Below are 15,702 nucleotides of genomic sequence, written 5' to 3'. Positions count from 1 at the left end.
CCTACTTTTGATTCAAATTTTCCCGTTCTACAAAACCTTGCTTAACAGTAAACCCTGATCTCTCATGATTATCACTTACTTTATTGACTGTTAACCCACACATTCGGGTGTCTTCGAGAATTCGTCTTTCCAATAAATTCATGTTAACACCAATCTACTCCACTTCCCTTAACGTGTCATTAAAGTGTCTTATTCTCACTTAATCAGCTTATGCTATCATTATTTCTTCTCTCAGCATTTCACTTGGTTCTAATCCTCTCTTATCTCCCTCAGTCTGTAAGCTCTATAATTGTCCAGGCGCTTGACTAGGACAAATGGCATTTGATAGCTCAATGCCCTACGAAGTGAAGACAACAATGAGGAAGAAGAAGACGAGGCAAGGATTACATTGATGATAAAGCAGCCTGTGCTTTTATGCACAATAACAGTGTGATATAGGAGTTGAGCTAGTGTTAAAAATGGCAGAGGATAGAGGAGAGATGTATCTCACCCGAGGCCTTGGGGTTGCTGAGGTTGATCGCACTGCATAGAGGTCAGACAGATCAAAAAGATTTTAAGAAGGTGAGTGCAAAACATCACTATATTCTCACCCTTGGCATCACTCTCCAAAGTTACAAGTACTGCCTCTAGAATTGCAGGCCAAAAGGAAGTAAAAGCAGAATACTAACACACCTTTAACTACAGGAGAAAGATGGGGAAAATCTCTCTCAAAACACTCGGGGGGTGGGGGTGAGGGAAAGAGAACCAGCAACAATATAATCCCTTCCATAAGAAGACAATACCATCAAAAATATAAAAGCTATCTAGTAACCATGCTTCTTATTGATCCTCATCTGCAGAATCACAACTTAGTTTGCGAGTTTGGCCTTTGATACTCTAGTATCATCATATACCACGGTAGCCATTACTCTTTCACTCTATCATCAGGATTGCTTCCCCTGCCAAAAGGTCGCCCGGCGGGACGACCTCCTCTGCCTCTTCCCCTTCCCGATCCTGATCAAGGCATTCAGAGAAGACTGTTAGAGAAAAGTAGGTCAAATAAAGCAAAAACAAATGGCAACAGACGCTACACAATTTTCCAACCGAATGATAGAATTATGTTAGTACCTCCTTTATCAGCTATCTGTACTCATACAATAGAATTTCGCATGAAGCAACAAAGACATGCAGAAGGGCGATTTTCCGTCAACAAATTGACCAATCACGAGAAAGAAAAAGATATGTGCACCCTATAATATACCATACGAAAAAAATCCATACCGAGCACCTAAGTTGATGGGTGGGACATAGATGTGGATACCCGATGGGTGCGAATACAACCCGTTTCAGCAAAATCAAAATGTTAGGATTCAGCTAAAAAATTCAAAATTATAAAACAGAGCAATAAAGATATTTCTAAATTTTTGAAAGGTTGTCTGGGTCGTCTTTCCCAAGACCCCAACTTCTTCTTTCAAGCTCTCTCGTTCTTCCCCTCAAAAAGAAAAAGAAAGTTTTCAGTTCTTAGTTTCTCTCTGTTTGGCCTGAAAGGTGAAACAACGAATATTGACCAAGAGGAAAAACTAAAAAGGAGACAAAAGGACTATAATATTGAAGGTATGCCATTTTCCATGTCATAAATTTATTTTATCTTTTATTTTGAGAAATCTAAATCTCAATCCCCCCCACCCCCCAAATTTCTCCACGGACTTTGGTCAAAGTATTCGATGTGGTTGACCGAATCCCACATATGTATCCTGCAACTTAGCCGAGCACAGGGGCATGGACACAAAAAGAGCCAAGGCATGTGATTACTAAGGTTGGTGCAGGCCAAATACACCATATCCCATACTGGACTTTGGCCAAGGACAATACCACTAGTGAATCCAAAAGTTATAGCGCGTGCCAATTTTTTGGTCCTTTCTGTTTAATTCCTATCCTAATTGTCCCTTCAGTGCATTGTTTTTCTCCCACCATCCAAGAGAGTAAGCGAGTGTATTTCAACTTGAAGAAGCTTACAGAATTGTGTTATTTTTGGAGGCTTAATCAAGATATTCAATGGAGACCACCTCTGTATATCCTATTTGACTCTTCACCAAGCGATCATCTTTCTTGAAACACATTATCCACAATATTCCATCACCAATTCTACTCCATTATGTCCATCCTTCAGTGCTAGGTTTCTGGGTCTTCCAAATATTTCAGACATTCACCTCATATGCCCCATACGATAACACCCTTGTTTTCCCTCTTAGCACATATACTATTTTTTATAATAGTGTCCGCACAAGTTACCTGCTACATCCCATTAGCTGCTCAACACAAGTGCAAAGTAACTCTACCTACCGACGCTTAGGCAGATGAGAATAAATCACCTAGTGTTTTCTGTCTATGCTGGAATTCGATCCATGCTCTCCAAGGTTTGCACCCACTTCACTGACTACTAAGCCACACTCGTGGTGCCTCTTGACATAGATACACTTACGTCAAGCAAATGAGATTTTATGCTTCACATGCTTCCCACTCAATGAAAACTGAACAATCATTTTTAGAATTCAATAAGTGGCCTCCCAATCCAAAAGTAAAATTAAGCGAGGAATATTTCCTACCCAGGCTCACTTCAGAAAAAATGGACTAACAAATGAAGGTTAAGTGTCATGGCAAAGAAATATGTCAAAATATTCAAGAACAATAGTCATTAATTAGATCAAAAGGACTTGAAAAGCACAGATGATAACCAACATAAGAATAAGATCAAGACGTTTAAATTGGAATCAGTTTTTAGGCACATACTTCCTCCACGAGAAACGCTACTGCTGGTTGGTCTCCTTTCCTCAATGTAGACTTGCCTTCCAGCCAACTGTATTGGTGATGCCTATGCAAGTAGAAAACAAATTGTATGATTTACTAGACATAAAGAGGGTTCACATGACATATGAAGACAACCCCTGAATGTGAACTTATGGCAATTAATCTTGAACAAATATATCGATTCACAAATAACAAAAGGCAGTTCGAGGCAAAGAAGAGTGTCTTTGATTCTTCAGATAGTAATCATGTCAAATGCAATGAGATGAAGATGTTATAACTTGGGACAACAAACTTCAGCTTTAATATGTCTCAAGTGAAAATCTCCCACATGATTTGCCACATCTACTAATGGCTCACAACAAGATCCATATATATGAAAAACAAGAACATTATAGAAATTAACAGATGACCTAAAACATTTCAATTGTATAAATGCTGTAATTTTATGCTTAAACAAAAAGCCAACATAAAAGATAAAGCGATTAATTATGAAGAGTCACATCAAGGGATAAGGTAAAACTACATAAGTCATATCCAAGCAATTTATTAACTTGACCAAATTGCTTACTCCTCCTGTCCCATTTTATGTGGCACCTTTCCTCTTTAGTCCGTCCCAAAAGGAATGTCACGTTACTATAATTAGAAATAAAATAACTTCTAAATTCCCCTTTTAGCCTTAATGAAATGATTTATAGCCACACAAATATCTAAGGATTGTTTTACACCACAAGTTTCAAAAGTCTTCCCTTTTTTTCTAAAATACCGTGCCAAGTAAAAGGGTGCCACACAAAATGGGACAGAGGGAGTTTTAAAAAACAATTTGACCAATTATAGTTTTAAATTTAGTGAGGTTCAAACCTTGATTGCATTTTGGACACCTTGGACTTCTTCAAACTCAACAAAGGCATAGCAAATGCCAACATCCTGTTAATCCATTGAAATCCAACATTAGCATGCATACACAACAAGGCACAAGATGAGATCATCAAGTATACTAACCTTGCGGTTTCTTAAGAATACTCCATCTTGCTTGATCTTCCCATAGTTCTTAAACTCTTGCAAAATATCGAGAGAAGATACAGTAGATGGCAAATTCCTCACATAGACAGACTTTGATTCCCCTGGGAAAGTCAAAATCAAGCAAAATGCTAAGAATGCTAAAGTACATTCTATCACTGATGGAACACAGATGTTGCAATTATTAAGAATAATGATGTCCTAATATGCAGTGTACTTGTATTACCTTCTTGAGAAAATCCTTCATCTGCCAGGTCAAGGCCGGCTTCTGGCGCAGCTGGGGGCATGGAGATTGACTGCTCAACAGGAGGTTGCCACTCCGAGACGGGTGGTGCACTCTTGGTATAAGATGGCTGGATACGGACTGACGGTGCAGGTCCTTTTGGAGCTCTTAACTATCAATTGCAACGAGTTATTTTCCAAATCATAAACCAAAATCGGACAACATTGCAGCATTTCCCAAGTGAACAAAAGACGATGGGACAAGACATGTGATCTCACTTGTTTTGTTAATGAAACTGTTTCTTTTTTCTACAGTCTGTCAGTTTATTATTTTCACTGGGTATATTGTTGTTTTGTGGAAGGAGAGGATAGAGTCAGTTCCTTTTTGTTTTTGAATAAGAAGAGTCAGAGTTCCTTTTTTATTTTTCAAAATTCTCTCTTTTCTTGGGATAGGAGGGGGGGCGCTTATCCATACATATCAATCAATTAACTACAATGTTCAGGAAGAAAGATCAAGTAAAGCCATGTCTGATCAAGCACTTTATGAATAAAAATCAAGAACAGAAGACCATTGGAAACACCCTACATATACGAGGCCTACAGTTAAATTCTAGCAACTGACAAGGGCCAAAAATCAAAACCCAATTGAAAAAGTTTGAACAAAATACTTCTACTAATAATACTCTTTAGTCTTTACTACTACATTTTTCTTTCACCAAGTATAATCTACACGTGGATGAATCTACTTTTCTGCATCTGTTGTCTATGCAAAAGGTTCTCATCTAAAGATGCGTGCCCAATATACGCACCAATACTTCAAACTGATCCAGAGGGCATATAATACACATTGCTGTTCAAACTAATGTATTTTTTTTGGATAGCCGTTGTGTCATCCAGCTTGTGCACACCTCAACTAATACCACGGATGCATGTCACCTCCCACCAGCAACATGTACCAGGTAACTAGGCTAACACAAATTTGAACCTGAGACCACAGGTTGTTGTTCAAACTAATGTATTAAAGCCCTAAGATCTAATATTGATACACTTATCTAGTAGTGTTAAATGACCATGACAAGATCTATTACTCATGCATAACGGAACGAATGTGCATCAAGTCATAAGGTGCACAGAATATGGATGTACTTACAATAGAAGCATAACTAAGCTTTGAAGGCTCTCCAACAGGTTCTTCTGCAGCTGGCTCAGGCTCTGGCACGACCTCAACCACATTACTTGGAAAAGAAGTCTCTTCTTCAAATGACCTTACTTGAGCAGTTTCTTCCCCCAAATGAGTCTCCTCAGGATCTGCCTCATCATGCTCATACTCAGACTCATACTCATACTCATACTCAACCTCAGCCTCAGCCTCATACAGGTTCTCGTGATCATGCTCTGGATAACTGTACTCTTCAACAGCATCATTTCCTTGTATATTAACTGAATTTACATATTCAGTCGCCTCCACCTCTAAGGCATAGTCATGGACTGCTAAAATAGTTACAATGAGATGAGTCATACACTTAAATCATCATGTATCAAATATGCTTTTGAGAAAGCTTGCAAGATATCTGAGAGAGAAAGTTGTGCACACTAAACCAGTAGAGGACAAGCAGTTCTCCCCTACCACACCCTTCGTACAGGAGAGGGAAAGAAAAAGGAGCACATAGGAAACTAAGGTCACTGAAAAGTCTTGCATGTTTAACATTCTATACACACCAGATGTAACAATACCTGGTGGCTCTGCAAGAAGATTAGAGGAAGTTGGCTGAGCATCAAGATTGTTCTGTGAACCTACTGGTGCTTGAACTAGTTCACTCCGCTCCTCATTGACAAAATGAAAGACATCATTCAGAACAAAGTAACCCTTCTCCTGAGGTGCAAGTAAGAATGTTTGCACAAAGTTCCTCCACCGATTGATATCCTTCAGCTTGACAGAACCAGAGGCCACAACAAGAACAGCACCATTCCAAGATTTAAGAGAATTTATCGTCTTGATCTTAATTCCAGAGAAACTCATTGACATGATTAGAGTATGGATTTGCTGCAGTGAATACAGACACATGATAAGACACAACAAGAAAAACACAAGTTGCACCTTTCCAAACAAGGAAACAAGGTTAACTAGAAACTGAACAGAGTAATACTCATAAGCAACAATTAGGTACTTTCAACAATAAAATTAGATAGGACAGCAGCTCTCTGTCATATCAGAGAATCAGATTCACAATTCTAGTAAGCAAGAATCTAATAGGAAATATGTATAATTCAATTGCAGCCCATTAGGCTTGTTGTGTCGGATCCTTGAAGGGTTCAACCAAACAGATGATGAACAGTACAACTCTGTAAAAATATCTACAATCATTCTTAGGAAAAAAAACAGGAGATTCACCTGTCAGTTACATTCCAGCTTCTGAGGCAGAGGAATGGTGTAAAAAAGTTTCTAGACAGTCCTATATCGATTAGGAGAACTATAGGTTATTATGTTATTATTCAATCACAGTTATGCCAGTTAGAGTGTGTCAATGAACGGATCTAGAGAACCCCTAATTTGCCCTAACAGACAAATTATTTTGTATTGGAAAGAGAACTCCCATAGAGTCACGGAGAGAGGCTTCAGATAGCTGATGCCAACTAGTGCAGGATCGGGTGTAGTTGATTGATCGATTTAGACAATATCACAATGTCAATAATGAATAATACGTAAGTTGGTGGCACTCTCTAGAGGTATTCAATGAAAATGGTTCACCCATTTGCAGCCACCTATGATAAAAGGTAAGACTATCAGATAAGATCTAAATGTTTAAACACTTCATTTAATTGATGCTGAAATTTAGGATCTCTCATTTGCTTTTCTTCTTGTTTCTCTCAGGGAAGATGGAGGAACCTACATTCTACAGGGTTTATCATTGGTAGCCAACCATTGAATGATTGAAAAAGGTATTAACTTAAACACAAAAGCCTTCAAGCACGCAAGATCTAGACATCAAGGCGGTATTACAGATGAAGTGCATCATTTCACCATTGGCAATTACACAATGCATTTCGTTCTTCACTACGCCTTGTGTGCAGTTAAGAGTTATCAATAATTATATAGAGTAGAGAATCTATTGATTGACAAATGAGAAATCAGGCAAATGCAGAGACAACCGGAAACAAGATTACGCATATTAGCCGTATTTGCTTTGAGTTTTATAGAGTCACTAGCTTCCAAAAGGTCGTAACTTACCTTACAAAGACAAATTATTTACAGGTCGTGCCGGTGGAATGATATGACCTCAAACAATAATTCAAATAAGATCTGTGCATTGACGCTTTCCTGAACCAGAACTGATGAAGGATGAGAGAAAAGGGATAAAAATGTCCCATCAATAAAGTGAAGGCTTTCTAGAGTCACTAGCTTCCAAAAGTTCGTAACTTGCCTTACGAAGACAAATAATTTACAAGTCGTGCCGGTGGAATGTTATGACCTCAAACAATAATTCAAATAAGATCTGTGCATTGACGTTTTCCTGAACCAGAACTGATGAAGGATGAGAGAAAAGGGATAAAAATGTCCCATCAATAAAGTGAGGGCTTTCCATAGCCCCCCTGGCTTTCGACATAAAAAATTATCAATCTATGAAAGTTCTCTCCTTCTCAGCAGCACTACCCTTCCTACATCAGCCTTCCCTTTAAGTGTTGTTAGAGAATCCATATAATCAATCCTAACTAGTTTGGAATTGATGCTTAGTTGATTGATTTTTTTCAGTGATCAACATTTATTGATATATGGTCTCAGAATTTAACAAATGGACAAAGCACAACAACAAGTGTTTTCCTAAAATATTAGTATCTTCATAATCCAATTACTCAACCAATACATAGCCTGTAGGTATTTACTTTTATCTGTTTCAATTTTGTCATAGATAACTACATTAGATCATATCTGGAAACATAATCCAAACTCCAAAATTTCTAGAGGAAAATCTAACCACAAGGGCAGAAGCATGTTCGGTTGAATCACCATCAACTCGAACAATAGAGCTGGCATCAGTGTAAAACTGATGAACATAATCCGGTTGCTGCTGAAGAACCTGGTAGTATTGCTGAACAAAGTAGGAACCCACCTGCAAAAATACACGTAACAAACAATACCCATTTAAGATCAATCAAAAAGGAACTCAAAAATTAAACTGCATATAATCAGAAAAACGATGAATTTAAAACCTGAGTGGGACCGATTGGAGTAGAGTATGAGCTCGCCATTATTGTACACACTCAAAAACCCTAGATCAGGAACTTTAGGGTTCACAAAAAAAGGGCAAATTACTGTTCCAATTCTTAGGAAAAGGTAACTTATATTATATATATTATACAATAGGAGTAGGAGTACCGAATCTCCTTTATTAAATAGGAGAATTATTACAGAGGATTGAACTGGGGAAAAAAAGGAAACAGGGATTCGGGAGGTTTAAGAGATTCTAAGAATCGAAGAGACAGAGAGTGAATAATGGAGGAGCGTATGATAGATCTACGGGAGAGTTAGCAATTTTGTCGGAGTGGGTGTGTGAAGATGAATCAGTGGCATTTGTGTCATTCTATATTTTCTTTTACTCAATTTAACTTTTTTTTTTCTTTGATATTATCATTTACAGTAAATAGAGAGAACTGACAAGTATTGAGAACGTCTTTAAATTAACGGTAAATTATTAGTTTCATCTCGAATTTTTGACAGTCTTAAAAATATATCTTTATCTTGAGTAACTGAACTTAAATACACTCTTGATCTTGTAATATGAGTGAAATACACTCATAAATTCTCGTCAAGTTTAGAGGTGTTTTCAACACTTGTTTCGACTTTTTATTAAGAGTTTCGTGCTTCTACAAGAGTTTGAGGCCAATTGTTATGTCATGTGGTAGATCGGAGGTGTATATAAGTTTAGTTAGTCAATTATAAGGGTGTTTTAAAAACTATCAATAGTTCGAAAATAGAATTAACAATTTGCGTCAAGTGTAGGTGTTTTAAAAACTTTCAATACTTCTCTTTTTATAGTGTATATAACTATATAAGTACATATATTATTTTTCTTTTGGGAAAAAATTATAAGAGTAGAATTTCTTAATTTATATTATAACAGTATAGCTCAAAATTTATATTGCAAATGTTTAGTGCAAAACACAACCCCAAAAATAATTATATGGGTTCGAAATACAATAATATACAAATCTTCATATATATTATTATTATTTACAAAATTGTTTAGAAAACTTGATATACAATAATAAACAATATTATAAAGATTTGTATGCACCTAAATATTAATCTAACTTTATTTTTTAGATATCATAAATCTAAATATGGTTGGAAAACATGTTGAAAATTGTATGTAAATTTGCAATTTTTTAGAGTTATGGATGAAATTTTATAACGATTCTCTTTGATTTTTTCTAAGGTCAAGAAGAAGTTCTGACCTAACCTCTTATTTGGCATCATGTAGTCTGTTTGATATAATAGAAAATATGAGCACAATAATACTTTAATTATGAACAATACTCACCGAAATGGATTTGATACTTTTACCCAACCCACTTCTCATTTTGTAGTGATTCATCCCACAAATAATTCTATCATAAATATGTTTTCTTTTCGATCTTATTCTCATTGAAAATCAAAACTTGTTATTGGAATTTCAATATTATATCAATATAACATTTTTTTTCAACTTTGGGGATCAAGATTTTAACAACATATTAATTTATTATGTTTATCTAAATCTTTAATGTTGACAACTAACCTGACTCATTAAAATTAGTAGCTCAAAGCGTTAATAAAAAGTTGGTTGCCTATTTCATATTTGTTGTTTATAGTACTAAATTTTTTTAAGAGAGACAAAGCATATAATATTTATATTAACAAGAATTAGTTCAACTTAATAATATACATAATAAGTGTTTATAATATATTACCTTGATTATATTGTAAAAGACTTTATTTACTAATAAAAAGTTCTAAATAATTTAACTCAAAGTTCTAAAACAATTTCTGGCCTTCTGCTATTAAAAAGTATGTGGACATTCTTCCTTCCTTTCTCTTTTTTTTGTTAGTAATTTATTAATTTTTGACAAACTCTCGGTATTATGAAAATAAATTCATAAAAAATAATATTAATTCTTTTGGGCACTCAAAAATTTGAGAGCCTACCACCAAGGTATTACTAGCTTCTACGTAGAGAAAAGGGTTGTATGAGCTTTCTAGTATACTAGATACAGGTGCCTGTGCTAGCACATGTTTAATATTTTAGTATTTTTTATTTTAATTTATGTGATACAGGTAGAATTTAGAAAGTTGATTAAATTCAATATGATTTTTAAATATTTAAGTAGTTAATTACTTTTTGTTTGCGCAAATTTATTATGAAAAGGTCCATTAAGATGTCTATAATTAAAGTATTTTTCGTCATCAATAGTTGATTTTTTACTCAAAATAGTTACAAAATATGAACAAATATTACCGACATTCAAAATAATAAAGCAATAATTAAAGAATATAAATTTAAAACTATAAGTCATAGCTAAAACAATTTCCATAATTTCAAAAAAAATTACAGTAGAACAAAAGAAGTAATTTTTTTTAAAAAAAAATTCGAGACACATTGAAGCAGGCACGTCGACGAAGACATGCTTCCTTCAGTGTGAAATCTTGAATTTAAGACTAAAAGGCATAGCTAAAAATGATTACATAATTTCGAAAAAATTATGCACTAATTAAATTAAAGTATAACAAAAGAAATATTTTTTAAAATTTTTTTGAAACACATTAAAGCAGGCACATCGATTTTAAAAGTCATAGCTAAAAAGGATTTCATAATTTTGAAAAAATTATACACTAATTAAATTAAAGTAGAACAAAAAAAATTTTAATTTTTTTTTTCCGAAACACGCTGAAGCAGATACGTCGACGGATATAATAAGAGGAAATTCAACACTAACTCCCTCTTATATGGTAAGAGAAAATTCTTTTATGATCTTTTATGAGGCAAAACTTTGGGTCTTTTTTAAAAATAAAATAAAATGAAAGAATGAAACTTGAACAAGCAAGGAAATTCTGATCTATATTTTATTAAAATAGACAAAATCTTCTATAAATTTATTGCAAAATCGATGAGTTCTCAAAACAATTGACATTTGTAAAATTACTAAATAGGAACAATTTTGTGTTTTCATTTTTTTATTGTTTATTTGGTTATCCTAAATTCTTTGAATGTTCAATACTCTATTTGATAATTATTTACGTTTTTATCAGCAAGTTATAGTAACATATTTGAAACTAAGACAATGCAACTTGAAAGCTTGATCAAATTTTTGGAACTAAGACGATGAAACTTTTGGTACTGATACAATATAGTAATAGAATCCTAATTAAATGTTCGGAACAATGAAACTTTGGTGCTACTACAATAGATTTAACTTACGTACTGTCTACGCTACGCTGATAGTATAAAGAATTTTTACACTATCAGTAGTATGTGTTAACAGTTATAGCACGTAACCTGCCTATTTTCCGTGTACGTGAAAATAGGCACAGCCTTCACTTCTTTGATGCCCATGCAACTGAAATAGGACTTCTAACTTTCTGGTATTTATCTCTGGAGTTGATCCACATCAATTGTCCTTCTCCAAAGCTTCTCCTTTGAGTCCCAATTCTCTTCCTTGATATAAACCAAACTCTGTAACTTAAACTTTGATTAACATGTTTAAATACCAGACGTCGCGGTTTAACTCTCACTTTAACTCCTTCTGGTGCCACAATTTCAACTGAGTAGATTGAATTAGGACTCCCCACATTTGTCACTCTCCTTGTGATCATTTTTCTCGTTTTTCCTGCCTTAAAGAGTACGGAAATAGAGGGGTAATTGAGGCTAAAACCCCTGTTTTTCTGTAAAACGTCGTGGCAGCTAACATTCTTGTGAGTAATGCTGAAGATTTCTGAGTTTTTGTAACCAATAGTGCAAAGGTGAGTGATATAGTCATTTGCATTAATGTCATATATCAATCCGGGATCATCGGATCTTCCAGGATTTACATGTCCAGCTCCTATGGCGAAAAGTCCAGCTCGTGTGTCACCATCCATGATTGGTTTTCCTTGGTGGTTTGTTGTCTCTGCAGTTGTCATTAGCGCGGATTTGATTGCAGCTGGTGACCATTTAGGATGAATTGAATGGAGTAGTGCAGCAATGCCACTAACATGAGGACAAGCCATTGAAGTTCCTGATAAGACAGTGAAGTTTACTCTTCTTGAATCCTCAGCCAGGCCACTAGGGCCTAGATTTTGTGGCCAAGCAGCGATTATGTTGACACCTGGAGCAGAGGCGGATTCAAGATTCTGAGTTCTACGAAGATATAGGTTCAAAAAATAACATTACACTATTTATTAAAGTTTTTTTCACATGCATATAAAAAGAGCATCCCGTGTTCACGCATGGTCTGGTGAAGGCCTTCTCCCTTAAAGAGTGTGATGTAAGCAGTATACCCTGATTCAAGCATCAGTGACAGATTCCATGGCTCGAATCCCTAACCTGTTGGTCACATTGCTATCTATGATCTAAATAAATAATTGTGGGTTCAATAAAAACTGACCTGGAGCAATCACATCAGGTTTGAGAATTGAAGGATCAGTAAAACTTGGACCCCTTGAAGAAAATTGTGCTACAGCAGGTGCACTAGATTTTCCTATAACTGTTCCTCCAAATATGATTCGAGCTGTTGGTTTTCGCGTAGAGTTCATATAGGTTTGCAACTGAATTGATTCGTCGAAACCAATCAATGTTGCAGGTAGGACATGTACGTCGACAGAATCTTCCTCCATATTTACTGCTGTATTTGCTAGGATCATGGCAACACCACCTGATTCTTTAACAACTTGACCTTTCTCTGCTCTTCCATTAACTCCACGATCACATACAACGATTTTTCCACGGACTTTTGCTCTTGGAAGAGACCCTCTTAAGCAAAATTCACTTCCATTATCACCGTCATTGAGATAAACAATCTCAAGAACTTTCTGAGAATTATGAACTTGTTTGCCCGGGTACAAGGATTCTCCATACACATACTTGCCATTACCTGTTGGAAAATATGAATGAGGGACACATAATTTAGGCTGGAAACACGCGAAATATCATTTTAAGAAACAAAATGTGACATACCTAGCTGAATTATTGCTGGAAATTTCCTGTCAAGTGTGCTAGCACCAATAGTGGCAATCCAAGGAGCCTCATTTGCTACTGAACTTAGAATTGGACCATTATTTCCTGCAGCACATATAACTGAAATTCCACGTTCCATAGCTCGAAAACTGCCAATAGCAATAGTATCCTCATAAAGTGGAACAGGGAAACCACCAATTGAAAGAGACAATATGTCTACTCCATCTCTAATAGCTACATCCATTGCAGCAAGTATATCAGAACTATAACAACCACTGGACCAACAAACTTTGTATATCGCGATATGAGCACCAGGGGCCATCCCTCGAGCCTCTCCTGCTCCATTTCCAAGCACACTCGCCATTGGAACGGGAGCTCCCCCTGCAGTAGATGCTGTATGTGTACCATGTCCTTGAGAATCTCGAGGTGATACATAATCCTCCATAAAATCTATTGATTTTGATGTCTTTGATGCCATCATGTGTCCTATCTGGAAAAACCTTGCACCAATAAGCTTGCGATTGCAACTTGAAGAATTGAAGTTTTTTCCTTCTTGGCAGATACCTTTCCATTTCTTTGGAATAGGAGACATTCCATGATCAACAAAACTTGGACTTTCTGGCCAAATTCCAGTATCAAGAACTCCAATGATCGCGCCTCGACCAAATCCAGACTTTAACCAAGTACCTTATTAGAAAAAAAAAGATACAAAGACAGTATAAAAGTAAGTAAGAAGAAAGGCTCCGAGGCACGAAATCAAATTCCCCTAAGATACAACAAGAAGTCCACTATATATTGCAAATTGACTTAACCAAGTAGTTATAGAGATGAAAGAAGGCTATTGACAAACATGTTCCTTAAATTTAAAGCTTAAAAATTCAAGTATTAAATGAAATACATAGAAAATATCTATTAGCAGAGTTGAAGGGAACCAATGGGGTTCGGTTGAATCCCCTTTGTTGAAATATTTTTACTTCGAAAACAAGGTAAAGACAAATCCTTTTTGCTATATATGAACTGTTGAATCACATTGACATAAGAAATGACTCCAGAGCAGTTGTAAAGGGGGTTTAAGAATTTTCCTTAATTCACAAGTTTAAATCCTACGTGTGACACTCCAGACTAGTCTTTTAATAAATAAAGCCTTATGACTCATTGTTTCCTCAACTTTATATACATTACAAACTATGTAACATACCTTCCTTTGTAGGACTAAGTCCTAAGAACTTGTAAGAATAAGTTGTTTGAACCTCAAGCTTCCTCTCCGGATATATCGATAACACATTATTCGATTTCTTCAGTGCCTTTAGCTCATTTTCAGATAGAAGAGCTGCAAAACCTTCAAATGCAGAATGGTAAGAGTACAAAAGGCGAGAATTCGAGTTTTCGCCTGAGGAAATGAAATTTTCTAGAAATGAAAGGTGACACTGAAGTTTAGAACTAAAAGGGGTTCTTGTTGATGCATGTTGTGGATGTAATTGTACTATATAAGTTTGCAAATTTTGAGCTTGTAGCAGGGGAATAAAACAGAGTAGAAAACAGAGAAAATAGAATTGGAAATTGAGTTCCATTGAATTATATTTGAAGTTGAATAATGGAATGTTTGTTGATATAATTTGATGGGGGTATTTAAAGGGGTTGAACAGAATTCAAAATTAGAATTTTGAGACATGTTTGTGAAACAAAAGAAGAAACTCGTGAAATTTAAGAGCTCCTCTTCACGAGGTGCTGATCAAGATTTCAAAAAGTCCAGAAACATTCCCAACTTCTTTTTTTAAAAAAAAAAAAACTGGTTTTCTGTTGTATGTCTGGATTCCGACTAAATTGAAATTCACACAAGTTAGTACACATATGGTAAAGATTCGTCGAATTCGTATAGAGTGCATAGGGTGAAGATAAAGCACTTGGAATCATATCTTGAATCTAAGACCACTGATTAAAGATAAATGAATACTACTAAATTTGAATTCGCACAAAATAATTCACACATAGGGTAAAGATTCGTCAAATTCGTATAGAGTGCATAAGGTGAAGATAAATCACTCTAAATCATATCTTGAATCTAAGACCACTGATTAAAGATAAATGAATACTTACTAATCTACTACATCCTTGTTGGTAATAAATTTGTAGTATATTGGAAAGAAATTTTTAGAACGTGAAGATTTTGTTCATTTAATATTTTCAATTGTTGACATTTTTTTTTCATGGCACACGCTCCACTTCACCGTTGCCTTTTATAAATTGTTACTGCATTTGAGCATTGAATTGAGTCACGCCGAGCTTCTACGTAAAATATTGGCACATCATTTGAGGCTCCTTTTGAAACAAAAAAACTATATGTAACTGTTCATGACATGTATAATTAACTAACCTAAAAAAACAAGATACAGTAATCTGCTATCACATGTTAAAATACACTGATAAATTATGCTATCTTTCCCAGAAAATGAGGGATTAGATAAGCAAAGGGAGAGTGAGAATGATT

General features: G+C 35.4%; 2 protein-coding genes across 3 annotated transcripts; both read right to left on the bottom strand.

Moving 5' to 3' along the window:
* Positions 1-547: 547 nt before the first annotated feature.
* LOC125807952 (nuclear transport factor 2) lies at positions 548-8,564 on the bottom strand. 2 transcript variants are annotated; one of them, XM_049487708.1, is made up of 9 exons: positions 8,236-8,564; positions 8,001-8,135; positions 5,761-6,070; positions 5,177-5,517; positions 4,031-4,199; positions 3,787-3,908; positions 3,646-3,711; positions 2,770-2,851; positions 548-993 (listed from the first exon to the last, which is right to left on the bottom strand). In XM_049487708.1, exons 1-9 carry the CDS (start codon positions 8,272-8,274, stop codon positions 905-907), a joined length of 1,353 nt encoding a protein of 450 aa, XP_049343665.1. In that variant the 5' UTR covers positions 8,275-8,564; the 3' UTR covers positions 548-904. The 2 variants fall into 2 exon arrangements, with proteins under 2 accessions (XP_049343665.1, XP_049343666.1); XM_049487709.1 differs by having other exon boundaries at positions 5,177-5,514.
* Positions 8,565-11,498: 2,934 nt separating this feature from the next.
* LOC125807951 (subtilisin-like protease SBT1.2) lies at positions 11,499-14,820 on the bottom strand. The gene is made up of 4 exons (XM_049487707.1): positions 14,413-14,820; positions 13,215-13,901; positions 12,646-13,131; positions 11,499-12,366 (listed from the first exon to the last, which is right to left on the bottom strand). Exons 1-4 carry the CDS (start codon positions 14,783-14,785, stop codon positions 11,597-11,599), a joined length of 2,316 nt encoding a protein of 771 aa, XP_049343664.1. The 5' UTR covers positions 14,786-14,820; the 3' UTR covers positions 11,499-11,596.
* Between the last annotated feature and the right edge of the window lie 882 nt (positions 14,821-15,702).

This window comes from Solanum verrucosum, unplaced genomic scaffold (assembly GCF_900185275.1).
Source record: "Solanum verrucosum unplaced genomic scaffold, falcon-dt-bn FXZP01000183.1, whole genome shotgun sequence".
Classification (NCBI taxonomy): Eukaryota; Viridiplantae; Streptophyta; class Magnoliopsida; order Solanales; family Solanaceae; genus Solanum; species Solanum verrucosum.
This window is presented reverse-complemented; position numbering and strand designations above follow the sequence as displayed.

Bases quoted from the DNA above. Each gene is read 5' to 3' on its own strand.
- LOC125807951 (XM_049487707.1), bottom strand. From the start codon at position 14,785: ATGGAACTCAATTTCCAATTCTATTTTCTCTGTTTTCTACTCTGTTTT. The intron at 13,902-14,412 runs GTATGTTACATA...TTTTCTAATAAG, and splicing joins ACTTAGTCCTACAAAGGAAG to GTACTTGGTTAAAGTCTGGA. The intron at 12,367-12,645 runs GTCAGTTTTTAT...CCTCTGCTCCAG, and splicing joins ACCTGATGTGATTGCTCCAG to GTGTCAACATAATCGCTGCT.
- LOC125807952 (XM_049487708.1), bottom strand. From the start codon at position 8,274: ATGGCGAGCTCATACTCTACTCCAATCGGTCCCACTCAG. The intron at 3,712-3,786 runs GTTAGTATACTT...ATGGATTAACAG, and splicing joins TATTCTTAAGAAACCGCAAG to GATGTTGGCATTTGCTATGC. The intron at 994-2,769 runs GTATGTGCCTAA...TGCCTTGATCAG, and splicing joins TAGCGTTTCTCGTGGAGGAA to GATCGGGAAGGGGAAGAGGC.